General features: G+C 44.6%; 2 gene segments (V, D, J or C); both read right to left on the bottom strand.

Annotated features, from left to right (window-relative positions):
* Positions 1-6,863: 6,863 nt before the first annotated feature.
* On the bottom strand, positions 6,864-9,425 carry LOC104676913. The segment is given in 3 exon segments: positions 6,864-6,998; positions 8,910-9,223; positions 9,345-9,425. Coding segments are annotated over 3 exon segments (501 nt in total).
* A 5,930-nt stretch (positions 9,426-15,355) lies between these two features.
* Positions 15,356-17,568, bottom strand: LOC104676914. The segment is given in 3 exon segments: positions 15,356-15,460; positions 17,042-17,394; positions 17,512-17,568. Coding segments are annotated over 3 exon segments (504 nt in total).
* Between the last annotated feature and the right edge of the window lie 1,965 nt (positions 17,569-19,533).

Genomic DNA, 19,533 nt, shown 5'->3' with positions numbered 1-19,533 from the left:
ATTTTGTTTTGACATGCAAAATTAAAATTTTTAGTTTTGTATTAGTGTATTGGCAATATTAAAATTTAATATTTAGGAAGACTGTGATAAATACATTCTTTATAGTAAAATTTATTATATATAATTTTATTAAATAATTTTATAATTTATCTTATAATTTGCATAGTGTTTAAGTCATGTTTTGACATTTTGTTTTTTTAATGCTCAATCATTTTATTTCAGGACAAAAAGCACAATATAAGATTTTCAATATAAAATTGTATTTTTTTACAAATATATATTTATAATTTATGATATGTCTCTGATTATGTATTGTTTTATAAATAACTCAACCTCTAAACTTGGCACAATTATTTTTAATAATGTATTTGCTTTATGCCTCTCACAATTTTTAAAATTAAAAACTTATTTTTATAATCTATACATATATCAGATGTTTACCTAAGAAACTTGATGTAAAAAATATGGGAATTTTGTCTAAAACATAGAAGATAAAGCCATTGTATTAAACTAACAATATCAAATTAGTTTTATTTATTTAAACATTATGTAAATAAATATTTTGTTTTGAACTGGGTTTGTAGTTTACAATATTGTGCCAAATCCTCACACCTTAGTCTGTTTAGCAGAGACAATTATAAAATGACCTGACCAGTAAACCCAGGGGAAAATGTATGTTGATAATTTTGAAAATTTTTAAATTTTATTAATAATTAGTTAATTATATGTGTTGCACAACCCATATCTAGAACATAGTCTTGGTTCACCACCAAATCCCCATTTTCTCCTCCCCACATTCCCTGGCAGCCACCATTCTGCTCTGTGTCTCTGGAATTTGTATATTTGAGGACCTTATGATTTCAGACTGAAAACTCAGTAAGAGCCAATACCACATTGAATATAAAATTGCCATAAAGTAGAAGGGTGGCCTTAGACGCTCTCATTACTTATAGCTTCTTGGGAAATCTTTTGAGAGGATGACATTCCTTGGAAATTTTGGGGCTTTGAAGACTGGAAGTGGAGCTCACCAAGACACATGGAAGGAAAAGCATTTCAGTACAAGAAAGAGGTAACAAGGCTCGGAGCTGGGAAGAACACAAAAGCTCCCAGGAGGACAGTAACTGCAAGAGAGCGTCGCAGATGAGGAGATGGGGGGAGTGGGAGAGCGCGGAAGAATATGGGAGATGACGAGGACTCAAAGGAAGAAATTGCATGGGAAACCACAAGGCTGGGAATAAATCTGAAACATGTTTAAGAAACACAACCTGGCCGGGCGCGGTGGCTCAAGCCTGTAATCCCAGCACTTTGGGAGGCCGAGACGGGCGGATCATGAGGTCAGGAGATCGAGACCATCCTGGCTAACACGGTGAAACCCCATCTCTACTAAAAATACAAAAAACTAGTCGGGCGAGGTGGCGGGCTCCTGTAGTCCCAGCTACTCGGGAGGCTGAGGCAGGAGAATGGCGTGAACCCGGGAGGCGGAGCTTGCAGTGAGCTGAGATCCGGCCACTGCACTCCAGCCTGGGCGACAGAGCGAGACTACGTCTCAAAAAAAAAAAAAAAAAAAAAAGAAACACAACCTATCGGGTGAATAAGCAACATGAGAAAAAAGAATACAATTGTGAACAAGGTGGTAGGAAAGTGGACACCGTGGGGATTGATGAACACACTTTATTGCCGTGGAGTACTCAGGAAATAATCCACATACCTTCTTTTGAACAGTAAAATGTTTAATTCAAATATTTTGCATTTATCTTTAAGAGTTTGTGTTTGAGAATAATTAACTTGTGATTCTACTATTCTCTATGTATGTAAGTTACCACTCTCATGTCTTTCTTCTGTTTGAATAAATGAAAAACAAGAACAGAAAACCCAATTATTTCTAAGATCATCACTTAAAGTAAATATGTTGTAAAAATTCCACCAACAGGAATTAACCTATGCTTCTCATGTGTTGTCTAACTTCTATATCTACAGCTCAGCAGAATTATTTTTCCTCTCCCATGGTTGTTTTCATGTTTATTTGCTTAATTTATCATGCTTAATTATTTGCCAATGAATAAAATGAAAAAAAAATATTTTGCAATCAAATAGTGTACTCAGTGCCCATAAAGGCAATTTTATTTTATATATTTTTTTACTTCTGTTCCTGAAGCTCCCCACATTTACTTATAATTTTCATAGCAGTCAGGCTTGGCTAGGCTTGGCTCCAGTAAAAGAAAACTACAAAAATTGCAGTGGCTTACAAAAATCAATGTCTATTTTTCACTTTTCCACCATTCACACGTCTGATTGAATTGACTGTGGCTCTGATTGACTTCGCTTTCATCCCTGGAGGCAGCCTGGCGGAGAAAATTCTACGTGGATGCCGTAGCATAGAGACAATAACATTTGACAAAGTGCAAGCCAATCGTACATCTTCTGCTCAGAAATTACACATTTTGGCCGGGCACAGTGACTCACACCTGTAATCCCAGCACTTTGTGAGGTGGAGGTGAGGTCAAGAGATCGAGACAATCCTGCCAACATGGGGAAACCCTGTCTCTACTAAAAATACAAAAATTAGCCAGGCGTGGTGGTGGGCGCCTGTAGTCCCAGCTACTCGGGACTAGGCAGGAGAATCCCTTGAACCCAGGAGGCAGAGGTTGCAGTGAGCCAAGATTGTACCACTGCACTCCCTCCAGCCTGGGGACAGAGCCTGATTCCATCTAAAAAAAAAAAAAAAGAAAAAGAAAAAGAAATTACACATTTTACTTCTTCTCATTCCAGTGGCCAAAACCAGCTACATGATCACCTCTGATACCTGTAGGGAGAGGGGGTCAATGTGATACTCCCCAGAGAAGAGTGCTGCAGAGAACTAGCGTGTTCCTCTGTCTCCATTTTACAGGTAATGAAACTGGTCTAAAGAAATGTTAAATCGATTGTCCAACTCAGCCCCCTGCAGTAGAACTTTGTGCTGTGGTGGAGCTGTCCTATGTCTGAACTCTCCAATATGGGAGCCATGGAGCACCTGAGTCCAGGAGGCAGGCGAAATGAAGCTGGTGTGGCTGAGGGATGTCTTTAGTTTATTTAGTATAATTAATTAACTTTGAGATATACATATCAACATGCAGTTTGTGGGGATGGTACTGGATGGTGCAGATCCAAGAATATAAAAATGGAGACAAGGTAAAATTTGCATCCACTGCTATGGCTAAAGATAGGACATCATTGTTCACTCAGTTCTGAGGCTGTCTTGTCTGCCATCCTCTGTCTATTCTGCAACGTAAACTCCAAGAGTAGAAGACCTTGTCATACTTTTGTTCACCTTTGTATACCATGCTTGAAAAGTATCCCCTAAGTAAAAAGAGAATCTGTTATGTTTTAGGAGTTTCATGTAAAAATTTGAACTAACAATTATGCAAGAAGTCTGGCCAAAAGTTACACTCCACACTTTGGTCAGGAGAAGTTGCTGTATATTTGGGTAACAGGTTCTCTGTCCTCACAGTGCTTAGAACGTTGTTTTTCTAACAGTATAAACTTTGGGGGTTGTATGCAGCACATTTAACAAAAGGGGAATTGGAAGTATAGAGAGATAATGCAGGTAGCCTTATGTTCAGCGGAATGGAATAAGGAGGACTCAAAGCAAAAGGCTGCTGAACACCTGAGACCATGTCCTTTTAATCCAATGATTCTCAGATGGGGTAATTCTGTGGTGATATCTCCCCAGGATATTTGGCAATATCTGGAGATTATTTTGTCAAGATTTGGGAATTAGTGTGCTATAGGCATCTGATGTGTGAGTCCTAATAATGATTATAAATGTCCGACCATGAACAGAATGGTCCCAATCACACAAGAAAAGATTCAGCCCACAATGTTGAAGTGACAATGCTCAGAAATCCTGGTTTAAACCAAATATTCTTCATGAGGTAATTGCACAGGGATCTGAACATCACCCATCCATAAAGACAAGAAAGAAAAAGTTGTGTATTTTGAAAAGAAAATTGAGAAACTCATACACAGAAAATTTCAATGCAAACATTCAAGCAGGGGACAGAAAAGAGCAATCCATGCTAGTGAGGACAGGCTGAGGGCAGACCCAGGGCAGGGGTGCTCTCACTGCCCCATGGGTCTGCAGCACTGTGAGAATAGATATTTAATACAGGAATGGTGACCACTTGTCTTCAAAATTTATATTAAATTTTTCAAAAATTATTTGATGAGAAGAATGAGAGGGACTAAGTAACCCTTCACACAAATCCATTTTTTACCTCACGCATTTGTATCTCCCTCCCACTTTGCTGTGAAGCTTCCCACCAGGGATTCTCGCCTGTGATCCCTGACTCCTGCTAGGAAGCCTCACTCCCAGCTACAGACCCTTTCAGGGAACACAGAACTCAGGCTGCTGACACAAATTAGGATAATAGGGAGACCCCAGGCACAGAGTCCTCCTCTCCCCTTCAACTTTCATAGATTATTCCCAACTTGGATAACACCCCACACATTTTCACCCCTGCTGTGACCATAACATCAGGAGACACAAAGCCCTAAGGATGTGGGTCCCCAGTAGTCAAAGTCACAGCACAGAGAACAGCACCACACAGGGGCAGGGGTGCAAGGCCTGAGTCCAGGTGGATGTTTAAGATTCAGCTCTGGACCCCCTACCAGGGCCATTGGCAGGATCCAGGTCTCCACTAGTTTGTCTCTTCATCTTTAGAGCAGAAGTAGTTGTGATACCATTCTTGTTAGGAAATTTGGGAGGACTGACACTGTTATTTATGTATGGCCCCTGGAAAATGACTGCCATGGTATAATTTGTTAAGTGCAGGTGGTTTGACCATCTGGCTGAATCACATCTTCTATAAAACTATGATGTGCTCAGTAGGTGTAGACAGGCACGTAGCTCTGAGATCCTCCTTAGGGACAGTCTCATCACAGTGCTCTCTCCCTATTGTCACCATCAGCACCTCACTCATGGTCAAGGTTTTCTCTGTGTAGGGTTAGGTGGCTGTATATTCCTTCTTAAACCATGGGTGGCTTCAGCTGATGTTGCTACTGAAGTTGGTCCTTACTGATAACATCTTTTAAGCTCAATCTGTACATATATGTTTTTGTATGTATGCCAAAATTCTCTCTCTCTCTCTCTCTCACACACACACACACACACACACACACACACACACACACACACAGAAGGAATTTCAATGTTGTGCTCTGCTGGGATGACTCAATGGGCGAATTATCCGGGACTCATATTTCCCCTATTCATTTCCAGTGTTGATTATAAACATAGCTAGTATTATTACATTCAGAAACCTGTCTTCTGTAACATCAAGGTGAAATCTACTAAACCTATAAAATGTGTGTGCTTTTTCCACATCATTTATTTTAATTGAAAGACATAGGCAAGTTTGGTGGTGGCATTAGAAAGAAAAAAAGATTAATATGAGAGAAATTGAAGAATTCTAGGTGGGTGCTAATTTTTCCTGTGCAGGTCCCATGACTGGGTTGTCCTGAGGGTGGGTGGAGGAGGAGGGTTCTCAGTTCTACCCCTGTGTCATCAGACCTTCTGCTCCTTCTGTCTTCCCGACTCATGGGATCCTGCTTTTTCCTCTTGGAGATTTGGAAACATCTCCTTTCGTCTGCATGAGACGCATTGTCTGGGAGCCCAGTCTCCTGAAGTTCTCCTAGCTGAGTGCTCAGGTTCAGTCACTTCGGTGGGGCATTTATAGATAATCTATCCACAGACAACACCTTCAGCATGGACCAGCAAACACAACTCAGCGCTCCTTCTTTTTTTGTCTCCCAGAGATATTAGAGTCTGAGGTCAACTCTCCAGGGCCAGAGGAGCCTTCTGGGCACTACAATGCACTGAGCCCTTCTGCATCTATTTCTGAGGCTCCTTAGGGATTCCAGCTGTGTTTATTTGGCAGATTTAGGTAATGACACTTGCCAAGGACTTGATCTGGGGGCCTCAGCCTAAGCCCAGAGGAGCTGGAGGCTGCTGAGTGCTGGGGGAAGGCTCCAATCAGACACATAGGCAAAAGCAGAAGCCACCTCCTTGTTCCTCCCAGAATGCCCCTCTCCAAGTCACTTAATGAAGGGAACATGTTTAGTTGGTTAATTGCTTGGCTAGATAATTAGATTAAATCTATATTTTCTATGTAATGCTAAATGTTTGTACATTAAACAACATTTATCTTCTACAGGCTATATTTTACATACAACATATACAGAGAAAAGCACCCTAAACAAAGTTACAGTTTAATGAAGGATTTAAAATTTACTGCCAAAGGAAAAAAATTGCATCAAAAGTTCTACCCTGGTGTACTAATTTTTTAAAAAATGAAAATTACTCTTCATGTAACTGTTCTCTGAAGTAATATATGTGTTGAATAAAATATTTGTTGTATATTCATGTTTATTTGCATGAGATTCATATATTTAAATGTTTGAAAATTACACTCTGAGCCTTTTGAAGGTTATTTAGGAAATGCCCCAGAAGATCCTTCTACCCAAGCTTTTTACATTGCTGTGCCTGAGGAGTGAACCTTTTCAGCTCAGGGATTTTTTTTTTTTTTTTTTTTTTTGGATCCTGGAGTGACCTCCAAGAGGCAGTAAAACTTTTTGTTGCTGACCCTGTGTTATCCTAGAACACCCTCCATTGTGACAGTGAGCTGTAGATGAATGTTTGGAGTCATTGGATAATTACTAGAAAATGAGTCATAAAATGGGATGAGAATATGAGACATTGTAGAAACTGGGAACATAAATGGCTGCAGGTCTGAGAATGTAACATGACATTATTGGGGAGAGGCAGAAATTTCTAGAAGGACACTGAGAATGGGAGTTCAGCGTGTGGGAAATCCAGGAGAGTCCACTCAGGGCTCCAGTAATTGGATTTGTGTCCTGAAGGGGCAGTCACCCAGCTGAATCACAGTCAGGCTGACACCGACCCAGATCCCTGTGACCAGGACTCTCGGCAATGACACAGAGGTGACCTGCAGAGCAGTCATCTTAGAATGGGAGGAGGAAGAGCGCCCATGTGGAGCATGTGAACAGAGGAAGAGGTGCAGGTGCTGGCCTCTGAGCCTGGTCTTCACCTGAGGGGGGGCAGGTGGAGGGCAGGTGCCCAGACAATAGTGGGCAGTGGCCGCTCGTGTAACTCCTTGAACTTCTTTTCCTTTCTTTCCCCTCTGGGATGAGAAGGCCATCACAAGGGTATTTTTTCCCTTGTTTCCTGAGACTGCCTGAATTTGAGATTGATGTTTTGTAAATGGGAGTGGCTGTGTCTTGACCTGGTTGCTGTTGAAGGAATATTGGAAAGGTCATGAAGCCAGAAATGTAACTTTCTGGGATGGAAATAGCCTGGCCTGTATCCCTTCCCATGTCCCAGCATCCACAGGACAGCACTCATCATGAGTTAAGGATGCAGGTGTGGGGCACAGTGACGCACACCCTGGGCCACTTAGGCAAACCTTCTGTTGTTTTCCTCTCCTGTCAGGACCACAAATCACCCAGCATATGACTAATCCCAGCTGCAGCTCCAGGGACAGGCCATGCATTATCCAACCAATGTGACAGTCCACTCCCAGTCACTACGATGGTGTCAGAGGAGACAGTGTGCGTGATCTGGACAAGTTGTCCTGAAGGCCAGGATTCCTGATCAAGTAGGTCAGGGACCCCAGATCTTAATCATTTTGGAGGATTTGTATCCAAATGTGATTCCCAGGATGGCAGAGGTATTTTGTTCCCATGGGAATTCTGCCAGGGGACAGGAAAGTGATAGCAATCCTGACCCTCAGTCTGAAGCCAGAAGTGGTCAAGGATGCCAAGTTGATGAAAGAGAATCAGGCTGAGACCCCTGAAGGTCCCCACTCCAGTCCTAGGTCACAAATTCAGGGTTTCTCTGCAGCCATTGGCGCTAGTTTCCATGGTAACCCTTAACTTCTCTGCTGTCCCCTGTGCGGGAGAAGGTGACCTCAGGATCTGGGCATATCAAGAGCTTCACACAGGGAGATTCACTTGCACAGGTTGAGGAGTTTCTGCTCCCTGATGTCCCACAGATTCCACCACAGCGCTAAGATTGTTGAAAAGCTCCAATGGGGTAGGAGAGAAGAGAACACAAGTCAGTGTTTGTGAGCTCAGGAAAATCCACCCATGGGGGTCCTCATGTTCCTGAGTGGAATGAGCTGGAGGGAAGCCACTTTCATGAGACCTACTCCCCTCAACTTCGTAGGCGCTCACTCACCATTTTCCCACCAATGGTGAAGTCTCCGTGACACCCTCTCACAGCCCACAAAGATGTTTTCTGGCCCCAGTTTCATAGTTCCCCCCATACCCAAACCCTTTCTATTCTGACAATTTAACAGGTAAAAGAACCTGCAAGTGAATCAGGCCAGCTCTATGCCTGGCATTTCTCCCAGGCCTATGACCTCCATGGCATTTCACACACAAGTGCCTTGTCCCAGGGCACAGGGAGCATCAGGCAGCTCTGACTACAGGTACATGGGGTGGGAAGGGGAGGTCTCTTCTTCAATTCCTTGAAGAACAGAGTTCATGCTATAGGCGACTGTTCACCTGCTGGCTCGGTGTTTGGGCTCTGAGCAAGATTTGCTCTAGGGAAGGCTTTTTTTTTTCTTCTTTCTCTCAAGAGAAAAGATGAGCTTCACAGGCTTTAGTATCAGCATGTGTAGACAAGCAGGCAACATCTCAACGTCATCAGAAGGTTTATGTTTTTGTTTTTACTTTTACTGAGACTTCAGAAACATTGAATGGGAAATTGAGAGTAGAATTGTTTTAAACCAGAGGATGCTTCCAAGTAGATTTTATACATATGAGACATGTCTTAAAATTGAAAATTGTCACAGAACAAGACCCTAAACAGGCTGAGGTTTTTGTCGCACTTCCTCATCTGCCTGTGTTACTGTGTGAATGCCAGTATCCCAGGTCTGACAGTAATAATCAGCCTCATCCTCAGACTGGAGGTTGGAGATGGTGAGGTAGCGCTCAGCCCCGGAGCTGGAGCCTGAGAAGCGATCAGGAATCCCGTCCCCCTTGCTATGGCTGCCATCACTGTTAAGCTTCATCAAGTACCGAGGGGCCTTCTCTGGCTGCTGCTGATGCCATGCGATGGTGTAGCTGCTGTGCCCACTGCTCAGAGTGCAGGTGAGCTTGACCGAGCCTCCCAGGGAGGCAGAGGCAGAGGGCGACTGAGTCAGCACCGGCTGGGAGAGAGACCCTGAAAACAGAGACACTCATTATGGCCTGAAGGAAGGACAAGAGGGAACAACATTTCTGGTATGAGTTTGGGAGGTGGTGGCAGCGAGCTGGGCCATGAGGATGCTGAGGGTCCTCCTGACCTGTGCAGTGAAGGAGGAGAGTGAGGAGGAGGAGGAGTGGGGTCCAGGCCATGGTGCAGACTCCCCAGGGCTCTGCTGAGGCAGCCACACTGCAGGTCTCTCTTATCCACTCTCCAGCATCAAAAGAGAGGGAGGGGTCCTGCATGCAAATGTGCTCCTCTTCCCCTGCCCAATCATACGTCTCCCTAAGCCTACCTGCAGCCTCTGTGGCTGGGTGTCATTTCTGGGAGGGGTGACCGCAGGGACCCAGAGAAGACCCAGCTGCTGGCCCCAGTGAGTCCTGAGTACAGACCAAGGTCAGGTGTTTCTTTTCTTGGCTTTGAGCCCCACAGAGCCCTCAGTGACCGGCTGCACAGCTCCCCCTGCTGCCCAGGCCAAAGCCCATTATGTCTGTGACCAGATACCAGGGGGTCCTGACAGAGGCTTCTGTCCCCACCAGCGCCTGACCACTGCCGATTGCCTGTCCGAGGGCAGGGTGAGACCCCTCCTCATAGCAGCCTCCTACTTCATCTCAGCCTTTAGTTTTCTATTTGGGCCTCCTCTGTGGGAACAAGACACACAATTCTCTCCATTTTATAAAGAGTCCCCAGGGGAAGGCTGTCTCATATACAAGCTATGCATAAAATAAAAAGTACATTTGCTGAGAACAGGGACAGTAGTTCAGCCATGCACCCACTTCCCCATGAACTCATGAAGCCATGTTTCTCCCTACTTGATTCTTCAGGAGATCACACATAGGGACCAGGGTGAGCACTTGGGAGGATCCTTTAACCTGACTGAGTGCTTCACTGGATGCTCTGGTAACTGGGGAGAGAAACGGGGAAGAACGAGAAGCTACTCGAGGGGATGGAAAAGAGAAGCAGTGGCCTCGGGCATCTTTTGTAGTAAGGGATTAGAGAGGTTCAAGAAAGAAGAGGGAATGTGAGCAGCGACTTTCAAGGAAAGATAGAAAATGCCCATGGATTTTCTTCTAGAAAGATTTTGGTGATTGTCTGAGGACGTCACAGAAGAGGAGAGAAGTGGAATGAAAGGGAGAGAAACAGGAAAACTGAGGAAACAAGTTGTAAACCAGAGATGGGGAAGAAGAAAGGGTGAGGAAGTCCACACTTTGTAAGCCACACCAGTGCGGAGATTGGGCCAGAGCCAGCAGGGATGGTGGGTCAAGAGGAGATTCAAGGTGTGTTTGCTTTCATTTCTCTTTATTTCTTAAAGAAAGTAGAGCCTCTCCCATAATTTGCATTATGTCCAGCAAATTCACAGAGATGACCAGGAGTGTTTTGTTAGTAACAAGGTGATCTTCCCACCTTCACATCTTGATACTGGTAAACAAGTGGAATTATGTAAAAGCTACAATTTTGCACCAGATGTCATAATGTTAATAATATTAAGCAGTCCTCGTGTACTTATGGATTTTTAAGACAGAGGATTTCTTACATTAACCTTAAATTACAAGCATATTTATAAGGTTAGATATATGAGCACAGATATGATCATACTCATAGAAAAATTGATTGCCAAGATAAAAGAAGTACAATCAAATTCAAAATATTGTGTAATTGATTGTTTGGTGTGTTAGTTTCCTAGAATTTCTGTCACAATGTATTATACACAGGGGGATTTAAGGTAACACCAATGTATTGTCTCACAGTTCTGGAGGCTAGCCTCCCAAAATGCATGGAAATGGCCATGATCCCTCATACACCTGAGGGGAGACCCTTCTTCCCTCTTCCTAGCTGCTGGTGATATGCCAACAATCTTTAGTGCTCCTTGTCCTGCAGCTGTGTAAGTTCAATCTCTGCCTTCGTCTTCACATGACATTCTCTGTGCATCTTCCAACCTCCTCACTACCATCATCTTATAAGGACACCAGGCACATTGAATCAGGAGGCCACCTGACTCTAGGATAGCTTCATCCTAATAATTATACAAGCAATAACACTATTTTCAAAATAAGGTCACATTCAGAAGTACTAAGGGTTAGACCTTCAACATATTTTCCTAGGTGAATTTTTTTTTTTTTTTTTTTTTTTTTTTTTTTTTTTTTTGAGACGAAGTCTAGCTCTGTCGCCCAGGCTGGAGTGCAGTGGCGCGATCTCGGCTCACTGCAAGCTCCGCCTCCCGGGTTTACGCCATTCTCCTGCCTCAGCCTCCCAAGTAGCTGGGACTACAGGCGCCCGCCATCTCGCCCGGCTAGTTTTTTTGTATTTTTTTTAGTAGAGACGGGGTTTCACCGTGTAGACCAGGATGGTCTCGATCTCCTGACCTCGTGATCCACCCGTCTCGGCCTCCCAAAGTGCTGGGATTACAGGCTTGAGCCACCGCGCCCGGCCTCCTAGGTGAATTTTTTTACATGACATTAGAGAAGAGAGTCCCTCCTAAAAATTTTATAGTTTTTAATACTTAAAAAAAACTACGAAATGCACTTGTATTAAATTAGAACATAAAATAAACTTTATTAATATATGAAAGCGAGTTTCCTCTCTTTGCTTTTAATTGGCAAAAACCAGCAGCAACAAAATCTTTGGAGATGCTTCTTTCTGGATGAAATGTGTTTGACCTTAGTCTTTAGACTTGATCCAATGATTACTGTTCTTTTTGGGATGTAAAATAACTAAATTCTTCTTTTTGGGAACCCACGTCTCCCAAATCATTCACAAATATTTTCCACTCTAAAATTCAAACAGATACAGGAATCAATTTACACCTTCAACCCACCTTTCTCTCTATGGATAGTTAAAATTTAGGTGTCCCTGAGATCTCAGGTGTCTGGCCATGTGATCCTGATATCCTATGTTCATGTTTGTGCCCAGGATCAGCCAAAAGCTCGTTCATGTCCTGTTTCCCCATCTGGGTCTCTCACTGTGCTAAGGACCACTGTGGTGTAGCCTGTAGTATACTCAGCCTCATCCTCACGCTGGGCCCCTGAGGGGTCAGGGCAGCTATTCTCCCAGGAGGGAGCCTGAGACTCAAGCGGGCATCCAGGGGTGTTTGTTATCTGAGTTACACACCAGTGTCCTGAGGGCTTGGTCAGGATCCAGTATGGATCCAGTGTGGTTAGTGACCTTTGGTGACAGCCATGGTGCAGGAGCCACACATGAGAATGACTGTCTCTCTTTGGGACACAATCAGTGAGGGCTCCTGAGTCACCACAGCCTGAGAACTGAACCAAGAAACAAGAACAGATACATGTTAGGAATGAGGAAGAGAAGCAGAGGGATCCCTCCAAAGGCCTGTCTGAAATCTCCATGAACCCGGGCAGAGAGTGAGGAGAAAGCGGAAGTGGAGGAGAAGCATCCAGGCCATGGTGTGGACTTTCCAAAGATCCCCAGGACCCTCAGCCACTGCTGGACTCTTGGACTGTTCCTCTAACTCTTCATCAGCTCCCTGGGTGAAGATGTGTGATTGGATGAGGCATTACGCAAATATGGTTCTTTACCAAAACCATCAGCTCCATGGGTTCTGAGTGCTCAGCCAGGGAGCAGTCGCTTTGTCGGGGAAGCTGGGCTGTTGGGAGCTCTGAATTTGCCTTTGGTAGAAAGCACCTGTCCTAACCCCCGACTCAGGCCAGTGAGTATGGGCCCAGGAGCCATAAATGAGAGCCCTGGGAGTTCATTTCCGGCCTTGCTCACCTCTGAGAAGATCCACAGCGCCCCCTGCTGGGATGAGGTGACTATTGTTTGTACCTCTCTATGGTAAATAATTCCTCTAATGCTTGAATTTTAATTTCACTGTTACCTGTTCCAGAGTCCCTCCAAACTATTGTTTCTAATTCCATGTATTGCATTTTTCAGTTCTCTAATTTTAATTTGGTTTGTTTTTATGACTTCTTTTTCTTTTCTGGGATTTGCTTCTCTTCCACTTGTTTCAAGAATGTTCCTTGTGACCCAAGTTAACCTATGGGTCACATAGGTAACATACCTGCACATGTATCCCTGAGCCTAAAACAAAACTTCAAAAAATAATGTCTAAAATTGCTCACTGAAGGGACTGTGTAATTGCTGCTTAAGTAATCTCAGTTACATAACGTCAGCTCCTAAATTGTTTCAGTACTGGTGTCTGTCAATTGTTTTTTCTTGTTTAAGTTGTGCTCTTCTGGTTCTTCGCATGGAAAGTTAATTTTTTACTGCATCCTAGGTATTCCGGATATCATGTTATAAGACTTTCTAGAGTTTTGTCAATAGATCTGAAATAGTACTTGCTTTTGTTTTATTGGGTTTTTTCCTTTTTTTTTTTTTTTTTTTTTTTTTTTTTACTATGTCAGTATCAGGAGAAATTAGATACATTTCCCTTTGTATGTATTTAATTTCAGATTCATATATTGGAAATGAATTACCCTATAGCCTGCTTTCCATCTGCTGAAATATTTCTGAAGTCTCATATCTCTGTCATCCTCTACCTTAGTCTTTTCCATTGAAGTTCACCAAATAGGCCACAGTGTTACCTACCACTTAAGTAGGAGGAAGTGCACCTTTCATCCAAAATGACTGCCATGGTTGATAGAAAAAGTGCTTGTGGTGATCCACTGGGGGCCTGAAGAACAAACGACCTGAGTCTACAGTAGTTGGAAACCAGCCTTCAAAAACAAAAAATGTGCGTCGGAAGCACAGGACTGAGGCTTGATCCAAGGTGTTAAAGTCTAGCTTCCCACCTGTATTTGTCCCTGTACTGACGTTGCAGATGCCACCTATCATGTAAAACTGGGCCTCATTTTTGTTCTGCCCCCATTATAATCAGGGTGGCTTTTTCTTTATGCAGGGAACCCAGGGGTCCCAGGACCTGATTGCTTGTGTCCACCATTGACCCCAAAGACAGTCACAGATGTTATGTTGGACCCAGCTGTCACGAGATGCCCAGATGACAGCCCCAATTTTGGAGCCATAGGTGAATGTCACTGTCCCTCTAGGAGGTGTGGACAGTGAAAGTTCCTGTGTCACCACAACCTGGGAAGTGACTCCTGAACCCAGAGAAAGAAAAAAGATATCATCAGGACAGGAGACAAAACCCTAGATAATATAGACACCTAGTAGTTTCTAACTATTTTTTTTTAACTATTAAAAAAATCATTGAGCAAATAAAGAAAAAACATACAAATATCTACCTTCTTAATTTGTGAGTTAAAAACAAAATAAAATATGATTTCAATGTTCTCTGTTTCTTTGGACTATAGTCACTATCCAAATTCTCATCCAGAAACATGAGAGTCAGCCTAGAAGCATCTATATCGTTCATGCACAAAGTCCAAGCCCTCTTCATGTCTAATGTATCCTGTGACATAAAGACATCACAAAGCTGCTTTCTGCTCTTCATCTCCACTCTAACTAACCTAGACCCATGCACCACCATCTCGCCAGGATGGCACCAGCACCGCCAGCCTCTTTCCCTGTCCCGGATCTTCTCCATTTCATTCTCATTGCAGCTGGAGAGTCACTGACCAAAGGCCCATGTGAGCTTGTCCCTGCCACCTCACAGTCCTTCAGTGACTCTGTGTGCCTTTCTCAGGGGTCATCGTGCTGATCTGCCTCAGCCTGCCTCTCAAGCTCACAGTCTCCCTTCAAGGAGCTCCTCCTGGCCCTTTCCCTGATCCAGTGACCTTAGGCTCAGGTCAAAGTCACTTTTCTCATCGACTGGAATGACCAATGTCTCCCCTGTAGATTCTCACCTCTGATGAGATGTTCCAACCCTCCCCCTCCACCTGTCTCACTCCTGCCCATTCTGAAAGTCTCACATGAGACTCCACTCCTGTGGATTAGGCCTGTTTGGCCAACTTCCCACCAACCCTCACTCCCACACCCACAGGGACCCTCCCCCACATGGGTCTCCTGTTCTTTATCTCTTACCTCTCAGCTCCTGTTCACTGGCCGATGACAGCATGCAAAGACAGAGTCATCAAGGCACAGTTGTTAAAGCTTTGGTTGTTGTTTTTAGTTAGGAAAATATTTATAATTCTGCCAGATGAAAACTCACTCATACAACATCTTGGGCCCCTAAAGCTTGGCCACACCAAAACCCTCCTACTCAGAACAGCCCACAGCACCATCTGCTGGGCCCACAGCCACAATCCTTCCAGGGCCTGTGATCCACCTGCAGAACGTGGGTGCTGAGCACCTTCGATCACCCTGATTAGGGGTCCTGGAATATTGGGCCACACAGAAACAGAAGACACCCTTCTATCTTCTCCAGGAGGGACTTCATAGGTGCCTTGGGATTGCTTGATTTGGAAGAAGAAGGGTTCTTGAAGTGATAAGAAAGATTTCACAACAAACGTAAGTTACTTAAACAGAACGGCTCATTCGACTCTTTGGGAAGAGGTTAAGGCTTGAGGTAAAAGGCACTTGAACCTAAATGTGCACCCAAACCACTGGCTCTTTGGAAGCTGACAATGTGCCACGAAAAGGACAGAGGAACCCAGGTGGGAAGAGGACATTCCCCACTAGAGTCCACCTCACCCTTCATGCACAACTTTCTCAAACACCTCAGAATTCCCAACGTGGTGCACTTTTGGGGTCACCTTTTCTGACAGCTGCCCACCTTGCCCATATATTTAGGCCTGAATAGTGGCCAGCGGAAGGCTATTTTGGGGGTGGAGCTTGCATTTTTGGTCAAGTTCTCATGTACCCCAGCCTTCTCCAGCCTCCAGGGCTTTGCACCTGCTGTTCCCTCTGCCTGGGATGTCCCCACCACCCCCCCATCCCAGCTCAGCTCACTCCACTGCTTCTCTCCATAGGTTTTATTTTCATTTCTTTGTTTTCACGTAGAAATCAACAAATATACATATTACACATTCGTATTTCCCCTGTGTAGGTTGTTGATTTCTTTCATTTGGGTTAGTTTGTTGTGGTGGCGGTTGTTGCCCGTTTGCAAATGTTTCCGATGAATCCTCGGTGATACCTTTTCACAGGGTAACTATGATTTCCTATTGTGTTACCACTCTGATAAGTTGTCCACAAATTTCTTCCCTATGTGTTTATTAATATTTATTAGTCTGACATTTTTCTGTAAATTTTACAGTCTATTTAAACATAAACCCCTACTTTTGGTTTAAAAACTATCATATACGTACTTTTAGAATCCAATAATTATTTTTCTCTTCAATTCTTTTTAAATTATACTTTGTTTTCATAGCAGTTTTAGGTGTAAAGAAAAAACTGAGCAGTAGGTACAGAACTCCCATACATTTCCCCCATCCCACCCTTCCAGAGACCCCTTGTTTTCACATAATGCATCCATTTGTACACTTGATAAAATTGTGTAATCCAGTATTAATAGACAAATGCTGATAATTTATCATTAACCATGGCTTTTAGTTTACGTTGAGGCTTACTCTGTGCTGCACAGTCCTATGGGTTCTGCCTCCTGCGGCCCAGGCTGGTCTCAAACTCCTGACCTCAAGGGATCTGCCCACCTTGGCCTCCCAAAGAGCTGGAATTACAGGCCTGAGCCACTGCTCCCAGCCAATTTTTTAATCTCTAATCAAATAATTTTTGTCTCTGAAAACATGACGATAAAGTATATAATAGCAATCTAAAAGTTGAACTGAAAAAAAAGTTAGAACATTTTGAGATCTACTGGTTTGAAGAAAATTAGGTGTTGGTTGAAGATGTGACAACAAAAGTCACCTCCTGACCTAGGCTTCATCAGAGCCACCAGCAGGGTGAAGGTACTAGGCTGGGAGAGTGGAGAGAGGGTTTTTTTCTCACTTCCCTGGGGGTCTGGAGCACTGTGTAAGCATTAGTGCTGTCACGCCATATCTTACAATAATAGTCAGCCTCATCCTCAGGCTGCAGCCCAGAGATGTGCAGAATCCCTAAGTTAGTTGAGGCATCTTTGGATCCAGAGAAGCGGCTGGGGACTCCAGAGCCCTGGTGCTTACTTGGCTCTGAGTAGTAGCTCAGGAGATACCGGGGATTGCTCCCTGGCTTCTGCTGGTACCAGTATACAATTTTTCCACCAACACTGATGTCACTGCTCAGGGTGCAGGTGAGTCTGGCAGATGCTCCCAGGGATGCAGAGAGGGAGGGTGGCTGAGTCAGCACGGGCTGGGAGAGGGAACCTGCAAACACAGACACACTTTAATGATGGAGCTGTTAAGTGTTAAACTCCTTGGGGCTCAAACCAGAGATGCTGACACAGGCTGGGGGCTGCCCCCAGCCCCAGAAAACTGGCTCACCTGTGCAGTGGGAGAGAAGCACAAGGAGAAGAGATGTCCAGGCCATGGTGGACACAGTTGACATGCCAGTCTCAGCTCTGTCACCTGAGGCTGCTTTTATCTTCTTCACTGGCCTGACAGAGGAGGGGCTGTTCCCACACATTTGTTTGTCTTCCTGGTGACCTCGGCCCCACCCCGAGAAGCAACTGCAGTCTGAGCTTGCTTCAGTCCACGGAAAGGACTAACGTGTAAGCCTCAGAGTTGGCCCCATGGGAAGGACCAGGGAGGAAGCAGCTGCTGGGACCTTCCACAGTTCTATGGGCAGAAGACGCTGCCCTGGGGAGTCTGGTGGGTGGCACAGCTGTGGGTTCCCTCTGTGCAGACCCTGAGACAGACCCACAGTACCCCCCCTGCTGCTCACTGGTTAGACTGCAGTCTCTCAGTGGGAATCGTGAGTGGAGTCACCTCAGAGCCTGGTCCCCGTCAGTCCACAGCATCCATGGGTCACACACTCACTCTGTCCTGAGTTACTGATATTAATAAAGAGCTTTTCTATAAGGACTTCTGAGTCACTAGAAGAAGGGCATGTAAGGAATACGAGGACCATCCTATGTGAGGAGGCTGCAGTGAGGGGAGAATGCAGAAGGCTCTGGGAGCAGAGGCCTGAGCAGCTCCTTCCACAGGGAATGGATTGGTTCATGATCTGGGGTTGTAAACAAGAGACAGGATGGATGAAACAGATGCTTTAGGGAGACATCTTTGATTCTACTTTCAAGAAACATCCGGAAGGCAGCAGAGCAGGTGAGGATGTGTCAGGAGGGCTGAGGGCTGGTCCCTGGGAGCTGGAGGAGGCTCAGGAGGAAGAACCCACGGGTGACTGTGGCCCCTGACACAAAGTGAGGGAGGGGTGGGGGTGAGGCTGATGGTTGCAGTTGGATTGATTGGGTGTTTTTTGTCTTCATTTGCTGTTATTGCAGGATGAGAGAGAGAGAGGGAGAGACAGAGCAATATGAAGAGAAGCAAATTTGTTTTATATTCTTTTTGTAAAATCAAGATTTGAAGGACACAGACACGTTTTAGTCCACTTTGTGCTACTACAACAAAATCCACAGACTGGGTAGTTAATAGAGAACAGATATTCATTTTCTCACTGTTTGTTTTGTTTTGTTTTGTTGACGGAGTCTTGCTCTGTCACCAGGCTGGAGTGCAGTGGCATGACCTTGGCTCACTGCAACCTCCACCTCCCAGGTTCTAGCGATTCTCCCGACTCAGCCTCCCGAGTAGCTGGGACTACAGGCACCTGCCACCATGCCCGGCTAATTTTTTGTATTATTTTTTATTTGTCTGTTTGTTTTTATATTTATGTATATATGTTTTTTGAGACAGAGTCTCCCTCTGTCACCCAGGCTGGAGTGCAGTGGCACGATCTCAGCTCACTGCAAGCTCTGCTTCCTGAGTTCATGCCATTCTCCTGCCTCAGCCTCCCAAGTAGCTGGGACTACAGGTGCCCGCCACCTCGCCCGGCTAGTTTTTTGTATTTTTTTTAGTAGAGACGGGGTTTCACCGTATTAGCCAGGATGGTCTCGATCTCCTGACCTCGTGATCCACCCGTCTCGGCCTCCCAAAGTGCTGGGATTACAGGCTTGAGCCACCGCGTCCAGCTTTCTCACAATTTTTGAGGCTGGTAAGTTCAGGATCAAGGCAGTGTCATCTGATAAGTGTCTTCTTTCTGTGTCCTCACATGGCAGATGGTGGAAAGAAGAGAGACAGACCACACTGCTACCTCCAGCCTTTGTATAAGGGCCCTAATCCCAACCATGAGGTCTCCATATTCAAGACTATGTCACCTTTTGAAGGCCCACCTCTTAATACTATCACATGGGCAATTAAGTATAAATCCTTTTGGAAGGGAGACATTCAAACCGGAGCACGATGGAAACAGCAGCACTGGAAGGCAGGGCTCCTCACCTCAGTCGTTTGCTCCAGGGGGATGGGAGACAGCCTGCAGAATGCAGCTCAGTCTTGAAGAGAGTGGAGGGGATA

The sequence above is a fragment of the Rhinopithecus roxellana genome, chromosome 13 (genome assembly GCF_007565055.1).
Source record: "Rhinopithecus roxellana isolate Shanxi Qingling chromosome 13, ASM756505v1, whole genome shotgun sequence".
Classification (NCBI taxonomy): Eukaryota; Metazoa; Chordata; class Mammalia; order Primates; family Cercopithecidae; genus Rhinopithecus; species Rhinopithecus roxellana.
Note: the sequence above shows the minus strand (reverse complement) of the source record. Positions and strands in the feature narration are given on the sequence as shown.